This window comes from Barbus barbus (genome assembly GCF_936440315.1).
Source record: "Barbus barbus genome assembly, chromosome: 17".
In the NCBI taxonomy this organism is placed as follows: domain Eukaryota; kingdom Metazoa; phylum Chordata; class Actinopteri; order Cypriniformes; family Cyprinidae; genus Barbus; species Barbus barbus.
The window spans coordinates 20,088,168-20,112,347 of NC_136745.1; the positions used below are offsets into that span (position 1 = coordinate 20,088,168).

Consider the following 24,180-nt stretch of genomic DNA (forward strand, 5'->3'; position numbering starts at 1 on the left):
GCCAGTGCCTTCCAGTGCCTACTCCTCGTAAGAGCCCTCCAGTGCCAGCTCTTCGTCAGTGCCCTCCAATTCCTGCACCTCGCAAGAGGGTCCCGTCCAGCCCACCTGAGTTCCCGCTGGTCCCGTCCAGCCCACCTTCGTCTCCGCTGGTCCCGTCCAGCCCACCTTCGTCTCCGCTGGTCCCGTCCAGCCCACCTTCGTCTCCGCTGGTCCCATCCAGCTCTCCTTCGTCTCCGCTGATTCCACCCAGCACCGCGCTGCAAAAGCGCCCTCAAGAATCCGCGCTTTCAGAGCGCCCCCAAGTATCTAGTTCTCAAGCCACGGCCAGGAGTGCCGATACCGATCCCCGAGAATCCAGCTCTCAAACCACGGCCAGGAGTGCCGTTCCCGAATCCCGAGAATCCAGTCCTCAAGTCTCGGCCAGGAGTGCCGATCCCGAAACCCGAGAATCCAGTTCTCAAGTCTCGGCCAGGAGTGCCGATCCCGATCCCCGAGAATCCAGTTCTCAAGCCACGGCCAGGAGTGCCGATCCCGAAACCCGAGAATCCAGTTCTCAAACCACGGCCAGGAGTGCCGTTCCCGAATCCCGAGAATCCAGTTCTCAAGTCTCGGCCAGGAGTGCCGATCCCGATCCCCGAGAATCCAGTTCTCAAGCCACGGCCAGGAGTGCCGATCCCGAAACCCAAGAATCCAGTTCTCAAACCACGGCCAGGAGAGCCGATCCCGAATCCCGAGAATCCAGTTCTCTGACCACGGCCAGGAGTGCCGTTCCCGACCCTCAAGTGTCCGCGCTGCAAGAGCGCCCTCCTGCGTCTACGCTGGTCCCGTCCAGCTTTCCTTCGTCTCCGCTGGTTCCGTCCAGCTCCGCGCCTCCCGTGCGCCCCCAAGAGTCCGCTCCTCCAGAGCGCACTTCAGAACCCGCTCCTCCAGAGCGCACTTCAGAACCCGCTCCTCCAGTGTGGCCCCCAGAGGGGAACAGCCCAAAGAAAATTTTTTTGGGGGGGCCATATAGTCTCTGCCTGTGTGGCCAGGCCAAGGGCCAGGGCCACGGAGCTCCCCGATCCGCCATGGCAGTCCAAGGACCCCGATCCGCCATGGCCGCCCGAGGATCCCGATCCACCATGGCATGCCGAGTCTCCTGATCCACCATGGCCTCCCGAGTCTCCAGATCCGCCATGGTCTCCCGAGTCTCCAGATCCGCCCTGGAGGCTTCCCTTGTCTCCTCCCTGTCCTGGTCCTACGCCAGCCTCCAGGGTGCCCGCCCCCCCTCCCCGATGTTACTGTTACGATGCGGGACGCACCTACCGGGAGGGGGGCGATATCTGTCACATGTCGGTTTTCCTTTCAGTTCTGTTTTGACCTTATTTGGTAGTTCCTGTTCTGATTTAGTTAATTAGTCATTATCATTTAGTCCTGTCACCCATGTTTGATTAATTATCTAGTTTGCTCCTTTGTTTCCTGTTTCTTTATAAGCATTCAGTTTTGTCCCCATCTTGGTTGGATCTTAAGTTTGTACTGGTTTATAGTGTGTTGATGCTAATAAATATACCTTTTGTTATTCGTCGTTGTGGGCGCCTTGACTACAACCACCAACCGTGACAAGCAGACTGTCTAAAGTCCCATGTGCCTCACTCCATAAAGGTGAGAGGAACATCCTGACCTCACTACGCTAGCATATAAACCTTGATGGCTCATCCAGACCATTTGTTATCATTTATCACAGTACCTGCATTCAAAATCGCATACAGATGTACTTCTCGTACTAGATTTGAAAAAATGTGCAGCATCCATGCAATGCATTGTATGCAAATTGTTTCTGCGAATGCAATATTCATACGACACTGCATTTGTCAATTTTCCTCTGCAGATTTCAGAAACTGATAAACATGCAAGCATTCTGACACTATCGGGAACACGCTACTGTGGAAGTATCAACTGAATAAGCAGTCACATAAAATTAATACTATATAGAAAATGCTATTTTGCAGTCATTCTTTCACAGAATAAGGCTGGGTAATACTGATCATTAGTAATCAGTAATCGGTAGCAAGTACTTCTATATCAAGTACTACCAAAGGCACAGATATCCATTAAGATTTAAGATTATATTTTAAAGCCGTTGTAAATTGTCTTTAAATTGTCTAAAGTCTAAATTGTAAATGATCAGACTGTTTATATATATTATATACTGTACACACACACGTATATATATACTGTATATAATAATTAAAGAGCATGATGAATCTATTAAATACTGTATATAATTAAAGAGCATGATAAATCTTTGAGAACTTTTATTGTACTGTAAATGAACTTTAAATAACAGGTGTACCTCAAACAATTATAATAAATGTCACATTTTGCTCTGTCATAATTTAGTGTGAAATAACAGCAAATGATGTTTCACTGTATGTCATTAGCTATGGTAAGCACTGCTCTTCAATTGAATGAGGACTGCAATGTGTCTGTAACCGCTTGAATTTTTCAATGTTTCTGTGCGTTCAGATGAGCTAAAAGAGAATTTATAGTAATGTGTTACCAGCAAAAATACTCAACAATTTTTTATATTTTGAAATATTTAAACCCTGTTATTTTTAGATTAAAAGAACTACATTACAATACAGTATCAAAAGCACTGATACTTTAAAAATGGCAATGCATATGTTCAGAAAGAAAAACAACAATTATTTTTGAAACATATGCTGAGTGCACAGTGTACCACAGGACCTCAAAGAGTTCCTTTCCCAGAATCCCACGAAGACTGGGAACGTACACGCAAACACAAGCCATTGTGGTCCTCAGTCTCTTGCATGCGAAGCAGAAGCACACACTGACATTGAGGGCTGGAACAGCTGGAGGCTCTAAAACGCAGCGAGTGACCTCTCTGCACACTTTTCTGCCCAAATTGGCACTAGACCCATAGTACAGACTTCATAGACAGGTGGAGCGTTGTTGAAGCCATGTGAAGGTAGAATGAGTCAGGACCACCTGGGGGAGAGCTAGTGAAAACAGGGAGGACAGCTGTGAACTACCCAGCACAACTGTAAGAGCGTCACAGCCCCCAAGGCGAGCAGACGGGAGGGCCTCATTACCTGAGCAAGCTAGAGAGTGTAGCAGATAAATGTGTGAAACAACAATAAGCAGATCTCAGAGTGGATGGATGGCATACAGAGACTTGTTTAAGTCCGTGGAAATAATCCAGAACCTGATGAGAACTGACACGTCCATCCATATTCATACAGCACAGGCATTTAATGGACCACATTTATCATCCTGAGGTAGCAAGCTGCAAGTCCTAATTAGACATTTACTGTACATACGTACACGTGTTAGATGTGTTGTTGGGCATAAGCAGGAAATAGCATTGTCTGTCAGAGAGAAGGTAAGCAGCGTGACTCTGCAATGCTGCTCAGCTTCACTCATTAAACTCTTCCGTTTCCTGGCCTTCATTTCTCTGTCACACCTGAATTCCAGCCCAATTTCTCTGAACTCTCATTTCATTAAACTGAATGGGCACACAGAGAAAAATCATGGCAGTGCTCCTCTGCCAGAAGGCTAATCTTGCTTCTCTGTAGTGATGTCTTTGCATTGGAGACGAGTGGAGTGGAGCAGAGAGTTTCCATTTAGGTTTCAGAAAATTGATGCATTTCAGATAAATTCATCATTCCATTTTCTCTTATACAGTACAAAGTGCACACATTTTATGTAAAACACTTTTTTTAGAATAAAACATATACTGTCAGGATGTTAAAGAAGTCAGTACTATTCAGAATTAATTAATACAAAAATTAATACTATTTAGCATGGATGTACTAAATTGATCAAATGTGACACTGTAACGGGAGATTTATCTTTCAATGCTGTTCTTTTGAACTTTCTATTTCCCAAAGAAATAAAAAAAAAAAAAAAAAAACTATCACAGTCTCTACAAAATATTAAGAAGTCTTTTCAACACTGATAATAAATGAATGAATAATTGAATAATTGAACAATGAATAATTTTTTTTTAGCAAATCAGCATATTAGAATGTCTTCTAAAGGATAATGTGACACCGAAGACTGGAGTAATGACAGGAATTAATTACATTTTAAAATATATTATTATTATTTAGTCATTTAGCAGACACTTTTATCCAAAGCGACTTACAAATGAGGACAACAGAAGCAATCAATTGTAGTATTAAAACAACTAAAAACAGATCCAAAACTAAAAGCTAAAACTTTATAAATGCTACCTATACACATTTAAAAAAAAAAAAAAAAAAAGACAAATGCATACAACAAAATTTCAAAACTTAACATTTAAATGAAAAACTAAAAATAAAGCTAAAAACAATTCGAAATATTAAAGAACAAAAGGTATGAGTATAATAATGATTCTAACATAACACTAAGCCAAACACCAAAAAAAAAAAAAAAAAACACATACACACACACACACACACACATTTATAAATTCAATATATATCATTTCATTTCCATTTAGTTTGTTGAAGTATCAAAATAAACTTAATAAAAGACCTATACAGACATAATAAATTGAGACATTATTTAACTAAAATTAAAATACACTGAACAAAATTATAAATTAGAGTGGCCTTTTATTGTGGCCAGCCTAAGGCACACCTGTGCAATAATCATGCTGTCTAATCAGCATCTTGATATGCCACACCTGTCAGGTGGATGGATTATCTCGACAAAGGAGCAGTGCTCACTAACACAGATTTAGACAGATTTGTGAACAATATTTGAGGGAAATAGGCCTTTTCTGTACATAGAAGAAGTCTTTGAGTTCAGCTCATGAAAAATGGGGGCAAAAACAAAAGTGTTGCGTTTATAATTTTGTTCAGTGTAGATAAAAAATACAAATCACGACAGTATAGTTTATCAGTAATCCTAAAAAATAACACTGCCAAACACACATGCTAAAAACAACAACTGACTTACACATAGTAAGAAATGGTTATAAAAACTGAAACAGAAGTGAAACAAGTAGCAGAAATGCTACTATTTTAATATAAAAATAAACATTTATTTTAAGTTGTAATATTTCTCAATATGACTATTTTTCTGTATTTTTGATTAAATAAGGGAAGAAGGGAAAAACTTACTTGATTTTGTTTAAGGTTGTGAAAAAATATTCAAGATTGCAGGCGAGGTGAGAAAATCATAAACACCTAAATCGCTTAATACTGAAAAGTATTAATAAATGATAAATTGCATTATGCAGAAAATTGCTAACCAAGTTTGGAAACAGAGATAACATATGCTGGCCTTTACAGAAGGGTTTGATGTTTTTTAAACTAGAACATCAGTTACCACAAAAATGTTTAATGAACACACTGAAAAAGGAAAGGTCTAAAACACTGAATGACAGATTGACGATCCTGAAATATCATCCATGGTCCCTGATGAGAGAGACGGGCCTGTGTGACCCCCTTGGGAGGGTGAATCTGATAGGCTCTGTTGCTTATTGCTCTGACAGAATAGATCACGTCACAAAAAGACCCATCACAGCTCTCTGTCAGAGCGCTGGCACCATCAGACAAGTAATCAGAGAAGTTGGAGCGCTGTCTCACAGACTGACAACAGACATTCCCGACTGAACCAAGGTCTATCTCTGTAAGGGAATGAGATGAAGGCTGAGAGGACAATAGTAGATATTGAGAAACTTTTTTTTACATTTTACTTTTTTAATGGTGCTGTATCTAAATGGTAATGTATTCATATCTTTGTTTGTTTGATTGTCTTCAAATTAAGTGGGAAAAGCAGATGGGCTCATTTGTTGTACATTTTTGTGAGATGATGCACCAATTAGCAATGTTACGGTTTGATAACAATTAATGTAAATAATAGCCTTGGTGAATAAACAATCAGATGAGTGGTTTTCACAAAAATGACTTGCACAACAAAGCCTATTCTATTAATTGACACTATGGGGCTTTATGTAACCAAGCAACACTGATACCTTTTTTTCACTACATACTGTATCGCCAATTACGTCTAATTTTTTCAAAAGACAGTTGCTGGAAGATGAATTGTGCATTCAGTTTCACATTCAGATATTTATGCAAATCATTCAATCAATTCCTTTTGTGATCAAAAAGAGAATGATAAATGCTACAACAGACTAGTAGAATTTATTAGATTGGAAAAAATGCTTAAAGTATCATGTTTCCCTGCAAATCAGTATACACTTCAAAAACAATTATAATTAATTATGGCACACCAGAGCATTAAGCTGATAGCTTGAGAAAGCCACCGCTAAACCACAGTTTAAACAAATTGTGAATCTGGAGAGAACGGTGGCTACGGGCAAAGAGGAAGATCAGATTTTAAAAATTAGACCATCACGGCATTAAATGCATTTCTCAAGGTTTTCAGCAACAGAGAATAAATTTAGCTTTGAAACATGATCTAATCTAATGGGTCCTCTGAGATGTCAAAGACAGCCTGCCCCAAGGTTAAAGACTGCATTATGAATTAAAATGTGTAATCTGTGGGCTGCGAGGAGTTTCAGATGAGCTCGACTTTTAATAAAGTTATGAGTTTTTTACTTGCAGTATACATTTCCACTGAGTTGCTTTTGCGCCGCATCATAGATTTAGTTTAGAACAATGAGCTTTCTACAGACACTAATAATGATGCAGGATTTGTAAACAGTGAGGAATAAACCTTCTTGGGAAAGAGCTGTGAAGCATCGCTAATGATTTTAGAGCTTTCAAGCTCACTCTAAAACCAGATTGATGAAAAAACTTTGCAGGTAAAAAAAAAAGTTAAAAGCAATATACTCTAAATTTACCATTACTACAGCCACCATATTTAGTGGTCTGATTTCTACATGGTCGGTCTATTCTACCTTTTACTGCTTCTGGTTCCTACGTGAATGCCAGCCTAGAAAAAAAAGTTCACACTGAAGGCTTGCAAGATATTCCTGTGGTGAGATTATCGTTGACAAATGTAGTTTATTCTAGAGGTTTTTTCACTTCCATGTTCACAAAGGGCAGCTTTGACCTGTATGTGTGAGTCGTGTCAGATTCCAAACATGTTTTTCTACAGAGGCATCTGCCCAGTTACTGCTTAAGGGCAGTGGGTGATGGAGTCCACATACTACCAATATCTCCCTGTGTCTCCTTGGACACGGGAACATTACCACAGAAGGGACATAGATCACATCAGTCAAGACAAATCCTATTCCTCCTATGATGCTGTTGATCAAATGTAAAGCGTGGATAGAAATAAAGTACAGAAAACAAACCAAATGGATAAGGCCAGACTGAAACTTAAAAAAATTTAAATGACATAGATTTCAGTAAAAAAGCAAGAAACTGACAATGGATGGATTCTATTCTATTCAAATATGCACAACATTTAACTCAAATGATCATACTTGAACCTCCACAAGAAATAAAATAAATTAAGATCCAAAGGGCAAAATATGCTTGAGTGCAAGCATTCAAGGAAATGATCAGAGCTGTATTTTGATGACAGGCTGTAAAACCTGTAAAAACTCCATCTCATATTATGCTAATAGCCCTAAAAATCTGGACAACCATCCATGAGTGTCTAATGACCATTTCCCATGCCTTTGGTTAAAAAGTGGCCACTTTGAAAATTGATATGCTTTCTGATCACTGGCTCCCTAAAGAAAAGCAATTAGCAGCATATGTTTGCAAGTCATGTGCAAAGTGTATGCTGGGACTAATTGAAACCAGGTTGGTAACTGTGATGGTAATCATGATCTACGAGATGAACTCCCATAATGGTTAGTACCAGTTTAGCAATGCAAAACCTGAAGAAACTCTGGTGAAGCTTGCTGCTAATTAAAACCAGCATCTAAAACCCAACATCTTTTCAGGAGGTTTACAGCAGTGTTACTTTTGTTAAAGTTCCTCTGTTTCCATGACAAACCTGTTTAAAAATACTCAGGTGAAAGTCATCATGTCCCCAGAATTCTTAAAGGGATTGTACCCAAAAATACAAATTCTACCTTCATTTACTCACCCTTCATATATCATATTTTTAGGATTCTGGGTCCATGATGGGTCATATGGAGAAAGGATAACCTCAAAGTGTCCAATGGGCTCTATAATAGACAGCCCTTTGAAAGGGCTTTAACACCTAATTCACTCAAAAATTAATAATCTGTCATCATTTACTCAATCTCAAGTCATTCCAAATCCACATTATTTTGTTCTGTGGGAAAAAAATTATATATTTTGAAATGTGAAAATCAGCCTTTTAAATAATGATATTCTCTATTCTCATAGGCTCTGACAAAATCTATATTTTTAGCATTTATCTCTAATTATCTGTAATTGTGGTTTCAAAGCCCTTGAGAGAAACCAGGACTTGGTGAGGGTCACATGCAGCACTGTACTTACTGTGAAGAACACAAGGACTCAAATCATGTGTATCAGCAGAGTCAAACCTCTTATGAAGCTTCTCATTCCAGCATGTTGCCCCAAGGCCTGTCTGATAATATTGCAGCTGACTGGGCTGAAATCTATCCAGATTTACTTTCCTTTGGAAGAATTGGCAGATTGTAGCCCTGTTTAACATGTGCAGAGGCTAAATCTCTCCTCTCACAATTAGCCAACTTTATAATACGAGAGCTGATACTAAAAACATTTGAAGTATACTGTAACACGGTGAGCGAGACATGAAACATGCAGATCCATTTGCAAGCTTTATTCCAAGACGTGGTCAAAAACACAGGCAGGTTCAAAACATCAGCAAACAGGTATAACACAGGCAAAGAATAATCCTAGGGCAAGCGTGGGTCTTCGATCGGTGAACAATATCCAGAGGACTTGAGAAGACGGGTAGTCCAATAACATGAGCAATAGTCCAAACAAGGTATAAACAGAGTCCGAACGGCAAGACAAGGGTTAATCCAAGATACACAGACAGGAATCAGGAAACGGGAAACAAGGCAACACGAAATGAATAGACTAACTAGAACTGGAAACTAGACTCAGTAATGCAGCTATCACTAGGTGAGTGATAAACACAGAACAATACTAGAGACTAAACAGAAACACAGAATGGCTCGGTAAGGCAGCTAACACTAGGAGAGTGCTAAACGCTAGATTAGCTCCAACTTGCCTCAACACACATGCATGGAAGCTTCTGGTATGCCTAGTGAATGTCCAGCGCTCTCTCCACCCTCAATACCATGACTGAGGTGCCCTTGAGCAAGGCATCGAACCTGCTCCCCGGGCGCAGCAGCATAAATGGCTGCCCACTGCTCCGGGTGTGTGTTCACGGTGTGTGTGTGCTCGTCGATCTGAACTAGGAAGTCCAAGGCTTATAAAGCGTGTCTGAATGGATTCAGCTGTGAATGTGTAATCAGTGCCTTCAGCTGTGTGTGTGCAATCAGTGCTATGGATCATGGGAACTGTAGTCCGGTGTGACATGTAAAAGTCTGTGTGGTGTGAAAGTCAATGTAAAGAGAAGATGACATCTGGTTGTGAGCAGACTGAAGGCTGCGGACTGGATTCGTGACAGATACCAAAGATGTGATGGAAGTTTTCTGAATAGCAGAAACATTACAAATAAAAACCAACTAAAAATGTTTGAAACGTCATTGTATTACAGTTTTAAAGGTCACATGACATGCTGTTTTTTGGATGCTTTTATATAGGCCTGGTCCCTAGTGCTGTATCTGAAGTCTCGTTCCCGAAATTCAGCCTTGGTGCAGAATTTCAGCCATTACGTGCCAGTCCCAAAATGAGCTTTCCTTAGGATGAGCCATTTCTGTGTCTGTAGCTTTAAATGCTAATGATGAGGAGAGAGGCGGGGCAAGGTGGAGGGTGGGTGTGTGTCCTGCAGCTTGCGGCCACGGTACCATGCGCTAATGTTGACAGTGGATGTATCGCAATGGCTCGTAGACACGCAGTCGTTCAAGCTTTTCAGTTTGACCCAGAATCTGATCCGGATGGAGAAGCACCAGATGAAGAAGTTGCAACTCAGCGGCTACAGCAGGACGTCTCCGAATGGTTAGTTTAAAATGCTGTGTCTGGATACGGTCAGTGTTTCCCACACATAGACTTTACCTGGGCGGACCGCAACAATATCCACCGCCCGCTGCCATCAGCTCACGCATCTCACACACACGAGCGCGACTTTAGCACAATATTTAGTCACTTTCAGACCCTTTAGGCGGCTTTTTTCCCATAACGGGTACATACTAACAAACCTAGCGACTTAACCCCCCCCCCCCCCCCGTCGCACCTGTCGCTTACTGACTGTTTGGACTTTTAAATATGAACATAATTTGTCTGTTAATATGCACAGTTTATTACTCAGATGCAAAACAGTGCTTAGCTCGTTTGCAAGCCATGATGTCTCTCTCGAAAAAAAAATATTACGCTCGCCTCGCACGGTCGTAGCTCATTTTCTCATGGGCGGGCAAAGCAGAGAAAGGGGAGGTAACCTTTCCCCGTATGACGACATAAGGGGAAGATTCCAGATCGGGCTATCTGAGCTTTCATTTTCTCAAAGGTGAAGCAGGATACCCAGGGCTCGGTTTACACCTATCGCTTTTCTAGCCACTTGGGGACCATAGTCAGGCTAGGGGAACTCATATTAATGTTAAAAAACCTCATAAAGTGAATTTTTCATGCCATGGGACCTTTAACAACAACACATTCTAATAAATAAATATTTAATTTAAACTAGTGCTGTAAATCGATTAATAAAATTTAATAATTAATCGCACATTTTTTTCTGAAATGAATCGTGATTAATTCCACCTAAAAAATTATTTATATTGCAATAACTTTTAAATATATTTGTATATTGCAATAATTTCACATTCAATCTTCAAATTAATGTACAAACAGCATAAAGACAGTATATTAATGGAATCTTTTTTTAATGACTGACGGCCAGTATCACTGATACCAATACTACTGATGTCTCTATGAAATAGTTTTTTCCCTAATATTTAACCATTAACTAAAGCCAGTCAACATTACAGTACAACTGAGAGATATCAGTTTGAACACTTATTCGACTTTAAAAAATAACAATTTCTAATTTAAGTGAACTTAAAACAATCTTCACAAACAACCCATTATAATAAATATCATATTTAGAGACCTGTGCCCTTGAGCAGAAATATACAGAAATTGAATAAATTTATCAAACACTAAAATCTAAATTAAATATAGACGAATCCTTAAAGCTATAAAATATAAAATATTTTTTTTGTTCTTTGATTAACAGACATCACAGCAGCTGGGTTATTAGGTTATTTTTGGTGCTATTTTTTTAAGAGCTGCCCCTGCTGACTGTGATGCAGATCTGACATGCATCGTTTTTTCTCACAACTCTCTTTACCTTTTCTGACTCACTTCAGGTCTTAAAGTCTCTACTAATGAGCTGACGAGATGAATAGGGTGTTTTAGACGAGGGAGACAGTGCTGGGATGCACCAGGACAGTTTGGAAAAGCATTTCAGAGACATATATAACAAATATTACATGCATGCATAGTTTTAAGGTAGCTTTAAATGCCTTTTGGTAACTTCATGACTTAACTAACCACAACATTGCGTGCACGTAGTTTATTTCCCACTTTGATATGAAATGATACATACTACTGCGTGCGCCGGCGCCTTTGTGCATGTAACTGAAGCGCACTATGAGCACAGTACTGTTTCCGCTCATTTGACTCGCACTTGGTGCTGGGGTGAAGTGAGTGCGCGTCTGAAACGTCTCCCATTTCATGTGGTCGTAAAGATGTTCTACTACTAAAAAAAGAGACAGAGGCAGCAGTTGTGAGTGGGGTGGCCAACCATTACCCCGATCAAACACTGATTTTTTCATTAGAAAAAAACTAAAGTCCCATCTTTTTGAAAAGCAAAACTGTCAAAACTGTTCAAGCATTATCCTTTTTTTTTTTTACAATGTGTGTATGTCTGCCAATGATGGTGCCATCAAGGTGATTAATTTCAGGATGCTGATAAAACATGAAAATATCTGAGCTATTGTTGAGCAAGCAACGAGTGTTAAATATTCTTGTCATTCCTCAGACAGGGACTCAGGGATCAGACAGCAGTATTGGGCCCTGAAAGGTCAGGCTCATTAAAAGTACCTTACTTGCATCTCAATGATTCAAGAAAAAGCCCTTTCATTAACCAGGCCTCTTGTATTCCAGTAATGCTTCCTGCGGAACCATTACCAACCCCAATGGCCTTATGACCAGCCGACAGATGCTGTTCCTGTCAGACGAGAGGCAAACACTTCACATTAGATTCAGTTAATTACTGTTTTTCTCTTCATTCACTTTCAGCTTTTTTCTGTATTAAAGTTTCTTGCTTCTCATTTCCTCCCTACCACAATGGATCTGTGTTTATAATCTGCCGTCCCGGGAATCCCCTAAGCGACTCCCTCTGACTGTATCCCAGCATTTCCACACCTCAGGAACACTCCACTCACACTTTGATGAGTAGCTCTCATGTTCACACAGTTACGTGACTGGATTGCTGCGCTGGTACAGTTCTGTCTTATGGGAACGAATCTGAAATACTGTGAAGTTAGCAATGGTATAAGGCAGTTATTATAAATTCATGACGGCTGATGAAGGGGTCAGCCATCTCTCGAGGCTTACAGTAATAAAAAAAAATGTTGTGGTCATCACCCAGTTGAAGGCAACAGCCCAGCATGAAAAAGGCTTAGATCTGCCTCCGTTAACATCCCCCCAGTTATTTATATAAGTTCAGAGAGAGGAATTTTATTCTAATCTTTAATTGTACCACCTTCTAAACTTTTCTGCGTTGTCGTTGAAAAATTAGGCATGCTTTAAAATATTATGCTGATTTATTCACCATCTGAAACGGTTTCTGATGACTAAGAACTCATAGGGGGAAGAAATCCAGTCATGAATCTTTCCACATAATCTTGACAAAAATAAAGAGAAGAAATATTGAAAAACAGACAGTAACTATGTAAGATTCAACACACAGGCACTGTGCATCTCTATAATCAAGTGCAGTAAAACCTCCAGACAATTATAGTTTCACAGGGCAGCAGGTCAATCACAGAAGTTAATTAATCACTTTTTAATTGAATGCTGTTGACAGACTGCTTTTGTGAGACATGGCAGGTAATCACACGTGACTGGCTAACTTAATCTTTTCAATGCATGTGAATAATTCTATTCGTGACCTTAGTGAACTTTTCTGTTGACTGTCTGACAGATTTATTGCCACCATTACTTAATTCTGTTTTATCGTTTTATTTTATAAAATAGTTTAAAATATAATTTGGAAGTGTGGGGTAAGTGTTTCCACTTTTTACTTCCATTGTCCAAAATGAGACAGGTAAAGATAAAAAGAAGGCTAAACTAATCCTCCTAATTATATTTAAGGAAGTCTGCTATCAACCAAAAATCAGAAGAAAGTATCAATAACATACGGCCATAAAAATATAACTACCAAACTTGCCACGTATTGTGTCATACCAAAGGGTAAGATGAATGCTTGCAAATATAAATAAATGTAAACATGTCAAAAGCAAAAAATAAATGTAAAAAATATATTTAAAAAATGAATAGTGCACTATCCCATTCCAAAGTCTTATCTTGATGCACAAGATATAGTCATAACCCAGTCAGAAAAAGGTTTAACATTCAACTGGGTCAATGTAATAGTATTTCATGCATTTAAATGCCAAACTTACTATCACTGGCGCAGCTTACCCCACAGTACATGAAAGCCATTAACACAGCTACCATTTGGAGGAAATTTGCCAATTCATCACCTCAGTAATGTTGACAAAATTGCTTCCACCAACCATATATTGACATATAAAAGAATGCTTTTAGCATTAAAAAAAAAAAGAAAAAAAAAAAGTCTTATCAGTTTGTGCATTTCAAATGCGACTGCGTAATCTCTTTGGAATATTTGAAGTGGTGCTGAATACCAGACAACCAAAACAACAGAAACCATGGATTATACCCAGCACAAACACAAGCAATGGACCTTTGCCGTGGCTTCTTGCCATGGCGGTTCTTTGTGTGCCTGAGCCACATATTATATAAACCATTTTACTGGGGATTAGAATGTAATCTGACTGTCCGTAATACACTGTGGTGTTAAGAAAAACATTGATTGTTTAGGTGAGACAGAGAAAGAGGGAGAACGAGAGAGAACATAAAACATATGGTTTCTCTCCTAGTGAAAGAAAGAGCAAGAAAACCAACCTTTAAAGAGCTCAATGGAATGAAGCTTCCCAAGTTCAGAAAGACTTAGATATGAACTTGGCACAGTTGGTGTATAAGCCGTGGGACCATGAGATTTATAAACAAAATCTGATGCTGATGGTACTTGGATGCAAACGTGAGTCAGACACTCAAGGCTGAGAAACAAACTTGATTGCTGCCTCGCTCTCCTGCGACTCTTTAAAAATGCATGTTCCATTCTAGCATGGTCTTATCATAAACCCTGCTGAAAAGCGAAGCAGGAGTGTGTGCGAAAAGCCAGATTTTCTAAGGCAGTTGGACCACATAAAATGTGGGGGGTGATTCATTTAGCAGCCTTTCTCTTCTATTTCGGATAAACAAGATCTGAACTGGATTTTGAGGAAGCCCTGGAGCCTGTGAGGCAAATTTAACCCATATTGGACTTTTTCTCGCTCCAAGAGAGATTTGCTTCTTCCAGGGCTTTGGGAAAGAACACAGCCTCTGGTTACACTTTTTTTTCCACACACTATGCAATCTAAGTAGAGTCTCACCTGGGAGCTTCCACTAAAATTCACTCCACATTTTTTGTGATAAAAACACTGAGAAAGACTCACTGATCAGAAAGTTTGACGTTGGGAAGAGACAGGGAGTCTGATGTGATGGCCCTTCACTTCTCGGGGGCTGGGGACTGGGGTCATGACTGATCTGCTCAAAACTGAATCAAAAGCAAGCAGAAAACACTTCTTCTGAAGTATCAAGAAGGAAAAAGATCCAGTCAAATCCAAGACTCGAGCCTCTGGGATCCACTTGCTCCGGCCTTGCAGGTCTGTCAGGCACAGACTAAGTCCCGCTGGAACTGGAATCAAAGTCGTTTCCCCTAACTGTGACATTCGCAGCATTTCAATTGAGCCATCAGTCTGTCAGAGACAATACCTCCCCCTGCCTAGGGATTTAGTGGGTCCTGTTTTTCTTTGCCATGATCACTGTGACAGGCTTCAGTAAAAACACAGTATGAAGAATGCATGTTTAATGCATTATGCCTCTGCATTCCCTGCTCAATAAACCAGTATTGCAGGTCACAAGCATAAGTTTGGGATGTTGGTGTTGGATGCTGGTCTTTTCAACAAGACATTTTGAACAGTTCTTTCACTGCTGTATCATCCTTTAACTCACCTTTCTCTTTCTGGCTTCTTTTCTACACCCCTTCATCTTTGCTTTCTCTATCTCTGGCAGACTGGGCTCCTGTAAAGAGGAGATAAAGTCCTCCAGCAGGCCAGCCCCGAAGCCTATGTCCCCATCGGACTTTCTGGACAAGCTGATGGGAAGAACCTCCGGCTATGATGCTCGCATCAGACCCAACTTCAAAGGTGTGACAGAATGTAAACAAACTGGATTTGTCGGGATATATGCAACATAATTTGTGAAGCTGGTAGCAGCTTGACAATAGTGGCTCCTTGAAGCATAATGAGGTGACAGTAGAAAGAACCCAATGACCTGACTGTGTACTATTACTCCAAATACATTAAGGACCAGGAATGCTATTCTTCTGTTCTGTTGTTGTTATTATTAAAGGGATAGCTCACCCAAAATGTAAAAATTCTGTCATCATTTACTCATCATTAGTTTAGCCTATATCCATACGTTTTGTTTTTCTGTGAACCAAAACAAAACTGTGAACAAAAAGAGATGTCAGGCAGAATGTTCAAGCTGGTCATTTTCTATATAATAAAAGTAAATGGTGACTAGGGGCTATCTACAAAAATTGCTGCCTTCATTTATTATCTCATTTATTTCTTATTTCTCCAAACAAAAGTGTTAAGAAACTTCTCCTTTCTATTTCAACAGGACCAGCAGTAAATGTCACCTGTAATATTTTCATCAACAGCTTTGGATCCATTACAGAGACAACTATGGTATGTAATCACACTGGTTTAGTTTTGTTTAATATCAAAGATTCAGCATTGCACTTATGCATCTCAGACCTTGACCTCAAATGCAAAGGGGAATTCCTTCTCTTTCTCTCTCTACTCTTTCAGGCAGTATGATCTGTTACAATTATATTACTGCTGAGTGAGTTTTAGTCGCTTACCTGACTTCTCCTTGTCTCGAGGAGCACATCACTTAGAAGTTTAGAGTCCAGTGGGTCAGCTGATGTGCTGATAATGAACTGTCCTCCATGCAATTAAAATGAAAAATTGAGAGAACGGCCAGGATCTTGAGGGAAAAAATTAAACAGTGATATACCCAACCTCTAAAGCCTGTGCTTAGCACTAAATGTCTCTGTCAGCAGAATGTTTCAGTTGACCGTTACAGATTTCCATTGTTAATGGTCTGTTAGTCGGTTAACCTGGGATTTGATCATTGGAAATGCAGGACTTCCAACAGAAATTAATGTCAAGGGAGAACAAGTTATTTACTTGCATGTTAAGAGCATATCTGATTCAGCCTGTGCTGTTTGCAATTAAACTAAAATGAAAAAGAACATTGAGACTAAAAGGAACATTTATAATAAGGCAGCGGCTATTTACACTAAGTGTAAATAGCGATAGACGCTATTTACACTAAGTGCAAATAGCATATTTTTTTGGCAGCGGCTATTTGCACTAAGTGTAAATAGCGATAGACGCTATTTACACTAAGTGCAAATAGCAATAGATGCTATTTACACTCAGTGTAAATAGCAATTAGATGCTATTTACACCAAGTGCAAATAGCATATTTTTTTAGTGACAGATGCTATTTACACTAAGTGCAAATAGCGATGGATTCTATTTACACTAAGTGCAAATAACATCAGATGCTATTTACACTCAGTGTAAATAGCAGTATTTTTTAACGATATGCTATTTACACTAAGTGCAAATAGCTATAGATTCTATTTACACTATGTTAAAATAGCAAGATTTTGTGCTATTTATACTACTTATTGCAAATAGTGGCAATTATCTGCACCTCAGTATTGTAGTACATTATAAAACAGTACGCAATAATAACATACTGAGTGTAAATTATAATTGTAATTCAAATTTATTAAATGGATGCCACCTTATTGGGACAATAAAGCCCTCCCTACACCTACCCAATACTTTATTTTCAACTTTTTGATTATTTCCTTCATTTTTATTGAAAATAAATGCCTTTCTGATGCATATGAGATTTGAAAAGGGAGAAAAAAATGTTTGGCAAAAGGTGGGATCGAACTCGGGTCGCTCGCGTCAAAAAGCATGCGCCTTACCATCTACGCCACTGAAACTGATGTTGACCTAGCTTCTTTTCTTAATATTGACTAGCGCAATCACACGTTAGTGGGCGGAGTTAGTGTAAATAGCCTTTGCCAACAAGATGGGCTATTTGCACTTAGTGTAAATAGACACTCCGTAAAAATAATCAAATCCAGAAATCAACCTATAAGGTTTTAGGACGTAACGTTTTTTGTTTCACTCTCTCTCTCTCTCTCTCTCTCTCTCTCTCTCTCTCTTCCTGCAGGATTATAGGCTTAACGTCTTTCTACGCCAGCAGTGGAATGACCCTCGATTGGCCTATAGTGAATATCCTGATGCTTCTCTAGACCTGGACCCCTCTATGCTGGACTCCATATGGAAACCTGACTTGTTCTTTGCTAACGAAAAAGGTGCAAACTTCCATGAAGTCACAACAGACAACAAGCTGCTGAGGATCTTTCAGAACGGGAATGTCCTATACAGCATTAGGTAATCAGAGATGTCCCTCAAAGATTTAAGAGAACACAGGGAATTTACAAGAATTAGTGCATAAGATCATTTTATTTTTATTTTTGCATGAAAACATTCCTTCAGAAATATATGTTAAAGACATGAGCCAAAGTAAACAGGGATAGTTAAAAGCACAATGATCACAATTTGAGCAATTATTAACCATAGTAATTATACAATACGTAGAGATATGTGGCCTAGAAACAAACTAAAAAGGTTTTAAGTTAGTTCTTTTTTTCCCTTTTGCTATTTAAAAAAAATCTATGAATTTAAAAAGTTTATTCTAGGGGTGGATGGAACTGAAAATAATCATGCCAGGGATGCTCTTTTGGGAAATATGGTGGAATAAAATGTCACGTGTTGAGCATAAAAAGGTCTCCACATCATTATTTACTAAGTGTAGATATTTGGGGGTTTGAATTTAGGGTTATCACAGCACAAAATAAACTGGCTCTTCAAAAAAGCACTGATGGCTCTTGGAGGCACTGCATTACAGTAGGTAATTACACTGTTTCCTCTATTCAAACTTTATATTAGCGGCAACACTTCCTCACTGCTAAAACCTTAATGTGTGAGCAGCAAAATAAAAAAATGTCAAAGAAAACACTGTCAGGCAGTTAGTTGGCTATTACCAAGAAGGCACATGATATAAAAACAGCAATTCACTGCCTCATTTGGGGATTCACTCTCTGATAACAAATCAAAGGGATGAAATGTACAGCCATAGAGATTTGATCTCATACAGAGACAGTGTAAACTGGGATTTTGAATATTGGTGCATTTTGAAATTTAATTTCTGCCCTTAAAGGCATGAAAATTCAGTCACTCCTCAAACATGTGTTGTTACAAACCTATATGACTTTGAAAGACAAAATAAGATAAGAAGATACAATTTCAAGCTTGAAAATGCAAAAGCATCTTGATTTTTTAAATCTTTGTTTTAGCTTTCATTCAATGTGTCCATCTCAAAAGAATAATTCATCCACAAAACACTAGTTTGCTCATGAACAAGTCATACAAAGCTATGGAATGGCTTCAAGAATACTTGAAAATAGTGCACTAGTCATATGTATTATTATTAAGTGCTTTTGTGTCATTTTAAAACTTGATAACCCCATTGTCATTCACTTAAGTTATATTGAAAAGCTTGGCCAGATATATTATGTTAATATATATATATATATATATAATTTTTTTTTTTTTTTTTTTTGAGAGACATATAGAGTAAATAATGATAATTTTCATTTTTGAGTCTTCCTTGCGAACTCCTTTGTTCTTTCTCTATCCTCTATTTAACAACTTTTTTCTGCCCTTTGTGGTGTGGTTTTGTTTGTCTTTTTTCTGACACTTCTCCACTTTCTGTCTTAGGCTAACACTCATCCTGTCTTGTCCTATGGACTTGAAGAATTTCCCAATGGATATTCAGACTTGTACTATGCAGCTAGAAAGCTGTGAGTACTCTATTCTTCTCTTCCTCTCTCCCTCCCCCATCCCTCCTCGCCCTTCCCCTCTTCACACTTTGCTGCATTCGATTCTTCTGACACAGATATGGAGTTTTAATGCATGCACTGATAGCAATCAACATGAAGGTAAAACACATTGAACATACTTAAAAACCTTCTTGTGTGCATTGTGAACATATGAAGAGCTCAGATGCAAAAGCCTCTAAGTGCCATCTGAAATTTTCTTCTAAAATTAGCATTTTTATCAAGCTCCTATTTTTATGTTCAGTTATTTCATTTTAATTGCATAGAAAATGAACTATACATTGATATTAGAGTAAAATTACTGAACCTAAACACAGGAGCCTGATAAAAATGCTAATTTTTTATGAAAATTTCAGATGGGATGACAGATGGGGTTTTTGCATCTAAACTCTTCATATACATTACCATTATAAGGTTTGGGGTCGGAAATGTTTTTCAAAGTCTCTTATGCTCATCAAGCCTGCATTTATTTGATCAAAAATACAGTAAAAATAGGTAAATTGTAAAATAATATTGCAATTATATTTGCAATTGTTTATATTTGTGTGTGTGTGTGTGTGCGCGCATTTTTGTGACAAATGAGGACATAAATTTGTATAATGACATGGGTATGACATAGGTATTACAAGGTTAGGTTTTCAAAATGCTTATAAAAAATGCTTATAAATCATATAGAGTGAGGTTTGTTTGAGAAAGTAAAAATGCACAGTCTCCTGTGAGGGCTAAGTTTAGGTGTAGGGTTGGTGTAGGGCAATAGCGCATACAGTTTGTACAGTATAAAAATCATTATGCCTATGGGATGTCCCCACTTTTCACAAAAACAAAATGCAATATATTTTAAAATCCTCTGATGACAATATAGGGCAGTCGTGGCCTAATGGATAGAGAGTTGGACTTGTAACCTGAAGATCGTGGGTTCGAGTCTCAGGTCTGGCAGGGATTGTAGGTGGGGGGAGTGAATAACCAACACTCTCTCCATCCTCAATACCACAACTGAGGTGAGACCCTTGAGCAAGGCACCGAACCCCCAACTGCTCCCCGGGCGCCGCAGCATTGGCTGCCCACTGCTCCGGGTGTATGTTCACTACTGTGTGTACACTTGGATGGGTTAAATGCAGAGCACAAATTCTGAGTATGGGTTACCATACTTGGCCACACACCACTTCCCTTTCCTTTCCCTTTTTCAAAGCTGAATTTCCAACAGCCATTATTCCAGTCTTCAGTGTCACATGATATTTCAGAAAACATTCTAATATGCTAAATTGGTGCTCAAGTAACATCTCTTGTAATTTACATTTCTAAAACAGCTTTATGAAAACCATAATATGCTTTGTTTTAATGATAGTTTTAAAAAACAGCATTTATTTAAAAAAAAATTGTAATATGTCTTTACTGTCATTTTTGATCAATTTAATGCATCCCTGCTGGGAAAAAAATAAAAATAATAAAAAAATAAAACTTTTTTTAATGTTAGTTTATACCATGCGCTGTTGCCATTAACAAATCCTGTTAAGATGGTAATGACAATCCACTGTTTGTCTATTTCCACTTGCAAACCCAGTAATCTTGAGCATTATGAGTTTTTTTTTTTTAAATCTGTAGAAAATGAATAACTCAAAACCGTTTTCTATGTCTCACTGACAAAAAGAAGAATCGGCTAGAAGAAGTATCAACGACACAGCATCCTCATTTTAAAACTGCGCATAAAGTGTTCTTCCTTATTACCTTGATAAAAGAAAGAGGGAGTCAAAGAAATAGACTATTCACCACCCCAGTGCCCTCAGAGCAGATAGCATCTTAACTCCTAGAACCAATTTAAAGGATATCAATAATGAAACTTTCATTTTGTGTCCCCTTTATTATGTGGCCCACCTCAGGTGCCCAAGAGGCTTTTAATTCCTCCTCCATGAGACAAAAGAACAGCCCTTTCTAACAACCAGAAGAGCCAAATGAGGAATGCGTGTAATGCAGAAATTCACTTCAAATGCCACTTAGCTTGACTTCTGGATTTGCCTGTTGATTTATTTGATTTGAATCCCCGTTTACATGTTGTGACCGAAGACAGCACCTGAAGTATATTCATTCAAAATTCAGTGACTCATATGGTTTAAAAGATTTAGGGGGCATACTACACCCAGACAGCTGTCCTTTCTGTGTCCTCTGTATGTCTACAGTATTTATTCAATCAGTGGAAAAATCCCTCCTCCGTGGCCGCAGTTAAAATTGCCCTCCTCTAAGGAGTAGGGTCAGACAGAAAGAGACACACACAGGAAGACAGCCAGGTTTACTGCCTAACAAAGTGGTAATGGAGGGCATAATCATTTCTGATTAAACAAGGGCCCACTGAAAACTGTTTTGACAAGTGTTAGGACACAGCCAAGGGGTGGGATCATCTTGTCTGGAAAGGACACATCCTGGTAGAGAAATCTGATGCTGAAGGCAAGAGATATAGATTAAAGTCAAGGTGTGAACAGTAAAACAAAGAAGGAAAGTAAATTTTAGGAAACTGGGTGTGCAAAAGTGTTTTCAAGGGAACAAATATTTCAAGCAAAATGATGACAAAGACAAGAAAATGGATGAAAAGTGGGAACATGACAAATTAAACAAATGTAATATTGTAAAAACAGGCTACGTGAGCCTTTAGCAATAGGGCTTCAAAAATGAATGTTTTATTTTGTATTACTGACACAGATTTAGAGAACAGATGCTTTTGTGGATTATAAGGAACATACAAATCAAACGCTCAGCACAGACCAATAAAATATTTTTTGGACCCAAAGTAACACTGGAAAGCAATACAAAGTCTATCTGAAATATACATACCATTCAAATTTTTTGAGTCAGTAATGTTTGTTTTTTTTATTTGTTTTGTTTTGTTTTTTAAGAAACAGATACTTTAAGTAGGCACTGCATTTATCAAAAGTGACAGTGAATACATTTTTAATATTACAAAAGATTTATATTTCAAATACATGCTGTCCTTTGAAATACATGCTCTTTCCTTAAAAAGATCCTGAAAAAAACGTTATCATAGTTTCCACAAATATTAGAATGATTTCTGAAGGATCATGTGACACTGAAGACTAGAGTAATGGCTACTGAAAATTCAGCCTTGACACCACAAGGATAAATTACATTTTAAAAATATATTAAAACAGAAAACAGTTATTTTAAATTGCAATTATATATCACAACATTAATGTTTTTACTACATTTTTAATCAGATAAATGTAGCCTTGGTGATATGAGCCTTCATTTCCACTTAGACAGCTTGCAACAAGTGAGTTCTAAAAGACAAACATTATGGGAATATTACTGCATATAATGCCTTTTTGATAAGTATTGACATTTGAAACAGCAGAAAAAAAAGGTTCCTCTTCTCGGAAAACATTCATATTCCTAGTACTAGTTTGAATACAATGTTTGGAACCACACCAAACTTTTCAAAGACACCGTGATATTCAAGGACTTTCAGTCTTCATCCTTTTTTCATGGGTTTGTTGTTTTGAAGACGAAGGGGGGACGGGAGGTTTGTGAATAATAGATGGCTTTGTAAATCCCTGAGGGTCTCTGATAGACATCAATATTATTCAGATTTGTCAAGTATTCTACACTGTTATTGCATGCCTCATGCATTTTTAATAGGCCCCTAATCTCACCGTGTACTACAGAGCTGTTAGGAATGATGTGGGGGATGTGAAGAAATTGTGGCAAGTAGCATGAATGAACCAAAAATAATGATATAAGAGAGAGGTTTTCAATTAATTTGCTTAAATACTTCACGCTGTTCATACTATACATCATTTCTAGACTACCGTACACTGAGTGTCTATAGAGTAATCCAGAGCATGACATCTTTATCCAAAGATCTGTACCAGACCTACAATCTATCCATCCACTGCTTTGGTTTGTTGTCTGGCAGATGATCTTTTACACAGTGTACAAAGTATGGGATGAGAGAAGAAGCATGACAGGTCCAATTCACACTCTTTTGCACAGATGTGCATTTTTCTATCTCATTCTCTCTCCTTTTTCACAGTTGGCTACACCATGAATGATCTGATCTTCGAGTGGCTTTCTGATAGCCCTGTGCAGGTGGCGGATGACTTGACTCTTCCACAATTTCTACTAAAGGAGGAAAAAGATCTTGGCTACTGCACTAAGCACTATAACACAGGTACAAGTTTCACTATGACCTTCGTGCACATCAAATTATATCTATAAAAAAAAAATCATATACATTGTGGTATACAGAATTGATTTCATGGTCCTCTGATGAATTTTCAAATGCATTTAAATGGTGTCACCAATACTTAAACCTGCAATACAATTATTACTCCAGAAATAATTACCAACCAGAGGTATGCATTAATGCATTCAAAGTTGCTAAACATAATTACTTACCTGTTATGAAACTCTTTGTGATCTCCTAGGTAAATTCACCTGCATTGAGGTGAAGTTTCACTTAGAGAGACAGATGGGCTACTATCTCATTCAGATGTACATCCCCAGTCTGCTGATTGTCATCCTGTCTTGGGTGTCTTTCTGGATCAACATGGATGCTGCCCCTGCTCGGGTGGGCTTGGGTATCACCACTGTGCTCACCATGACCACCCAGAGCTCCGGTTCAAGAGCCTCTCTACCCAAGGTAACATAACCAAAATGACTCAGTTCCTGTGAGGAAAAAAAAAAACACAAACACTTCAGAAACTGCAGTTAAAATAGAAAAAGGATGAAAGTACCCCCAAAAAAACCTTGTTTTATGAATTATGT

General features: G+C 38.6%; 1 protein-coding gene across 1 annotated transcript in view; it reads left to right on the forward strand.

Annotated features, from left to right (window-relative positions):
* The window catches only part of LOC306883750 (glycine receptor subunit alpha-4-like), a 46,120-nt gene that overhangs the window by 11,567 nt on the left and 10,373 nt on the right, over positions 1-24,180 (forward strand). Inside the window, exons 2-7 of the mRNA XM_079439202.1 lie at positions 15,423-15,556; positions 16,035-16,102; positions 17,676-17,899; positions 19,289-19,371; positions 23,447-23,584; positions 23,841-24,055. Of these exons, the coding sequence (XP_079295328.1) occupies positions 15,423-15,556; positions 16,035-16,102; positions 17,676-17,899; positions 19,289-19,371; positions 23,447-23,584; positions 23,841-24,055 (862 nt within the window). The remainder of the gene's footprint in view (positions 1-15,422; positions 15,557-16,034; positions 16,103-17,675; positions 17,900-19,288; positions 19,372-23,446; positions 23,585-23,840; positions 24,056-24,180) is intronic.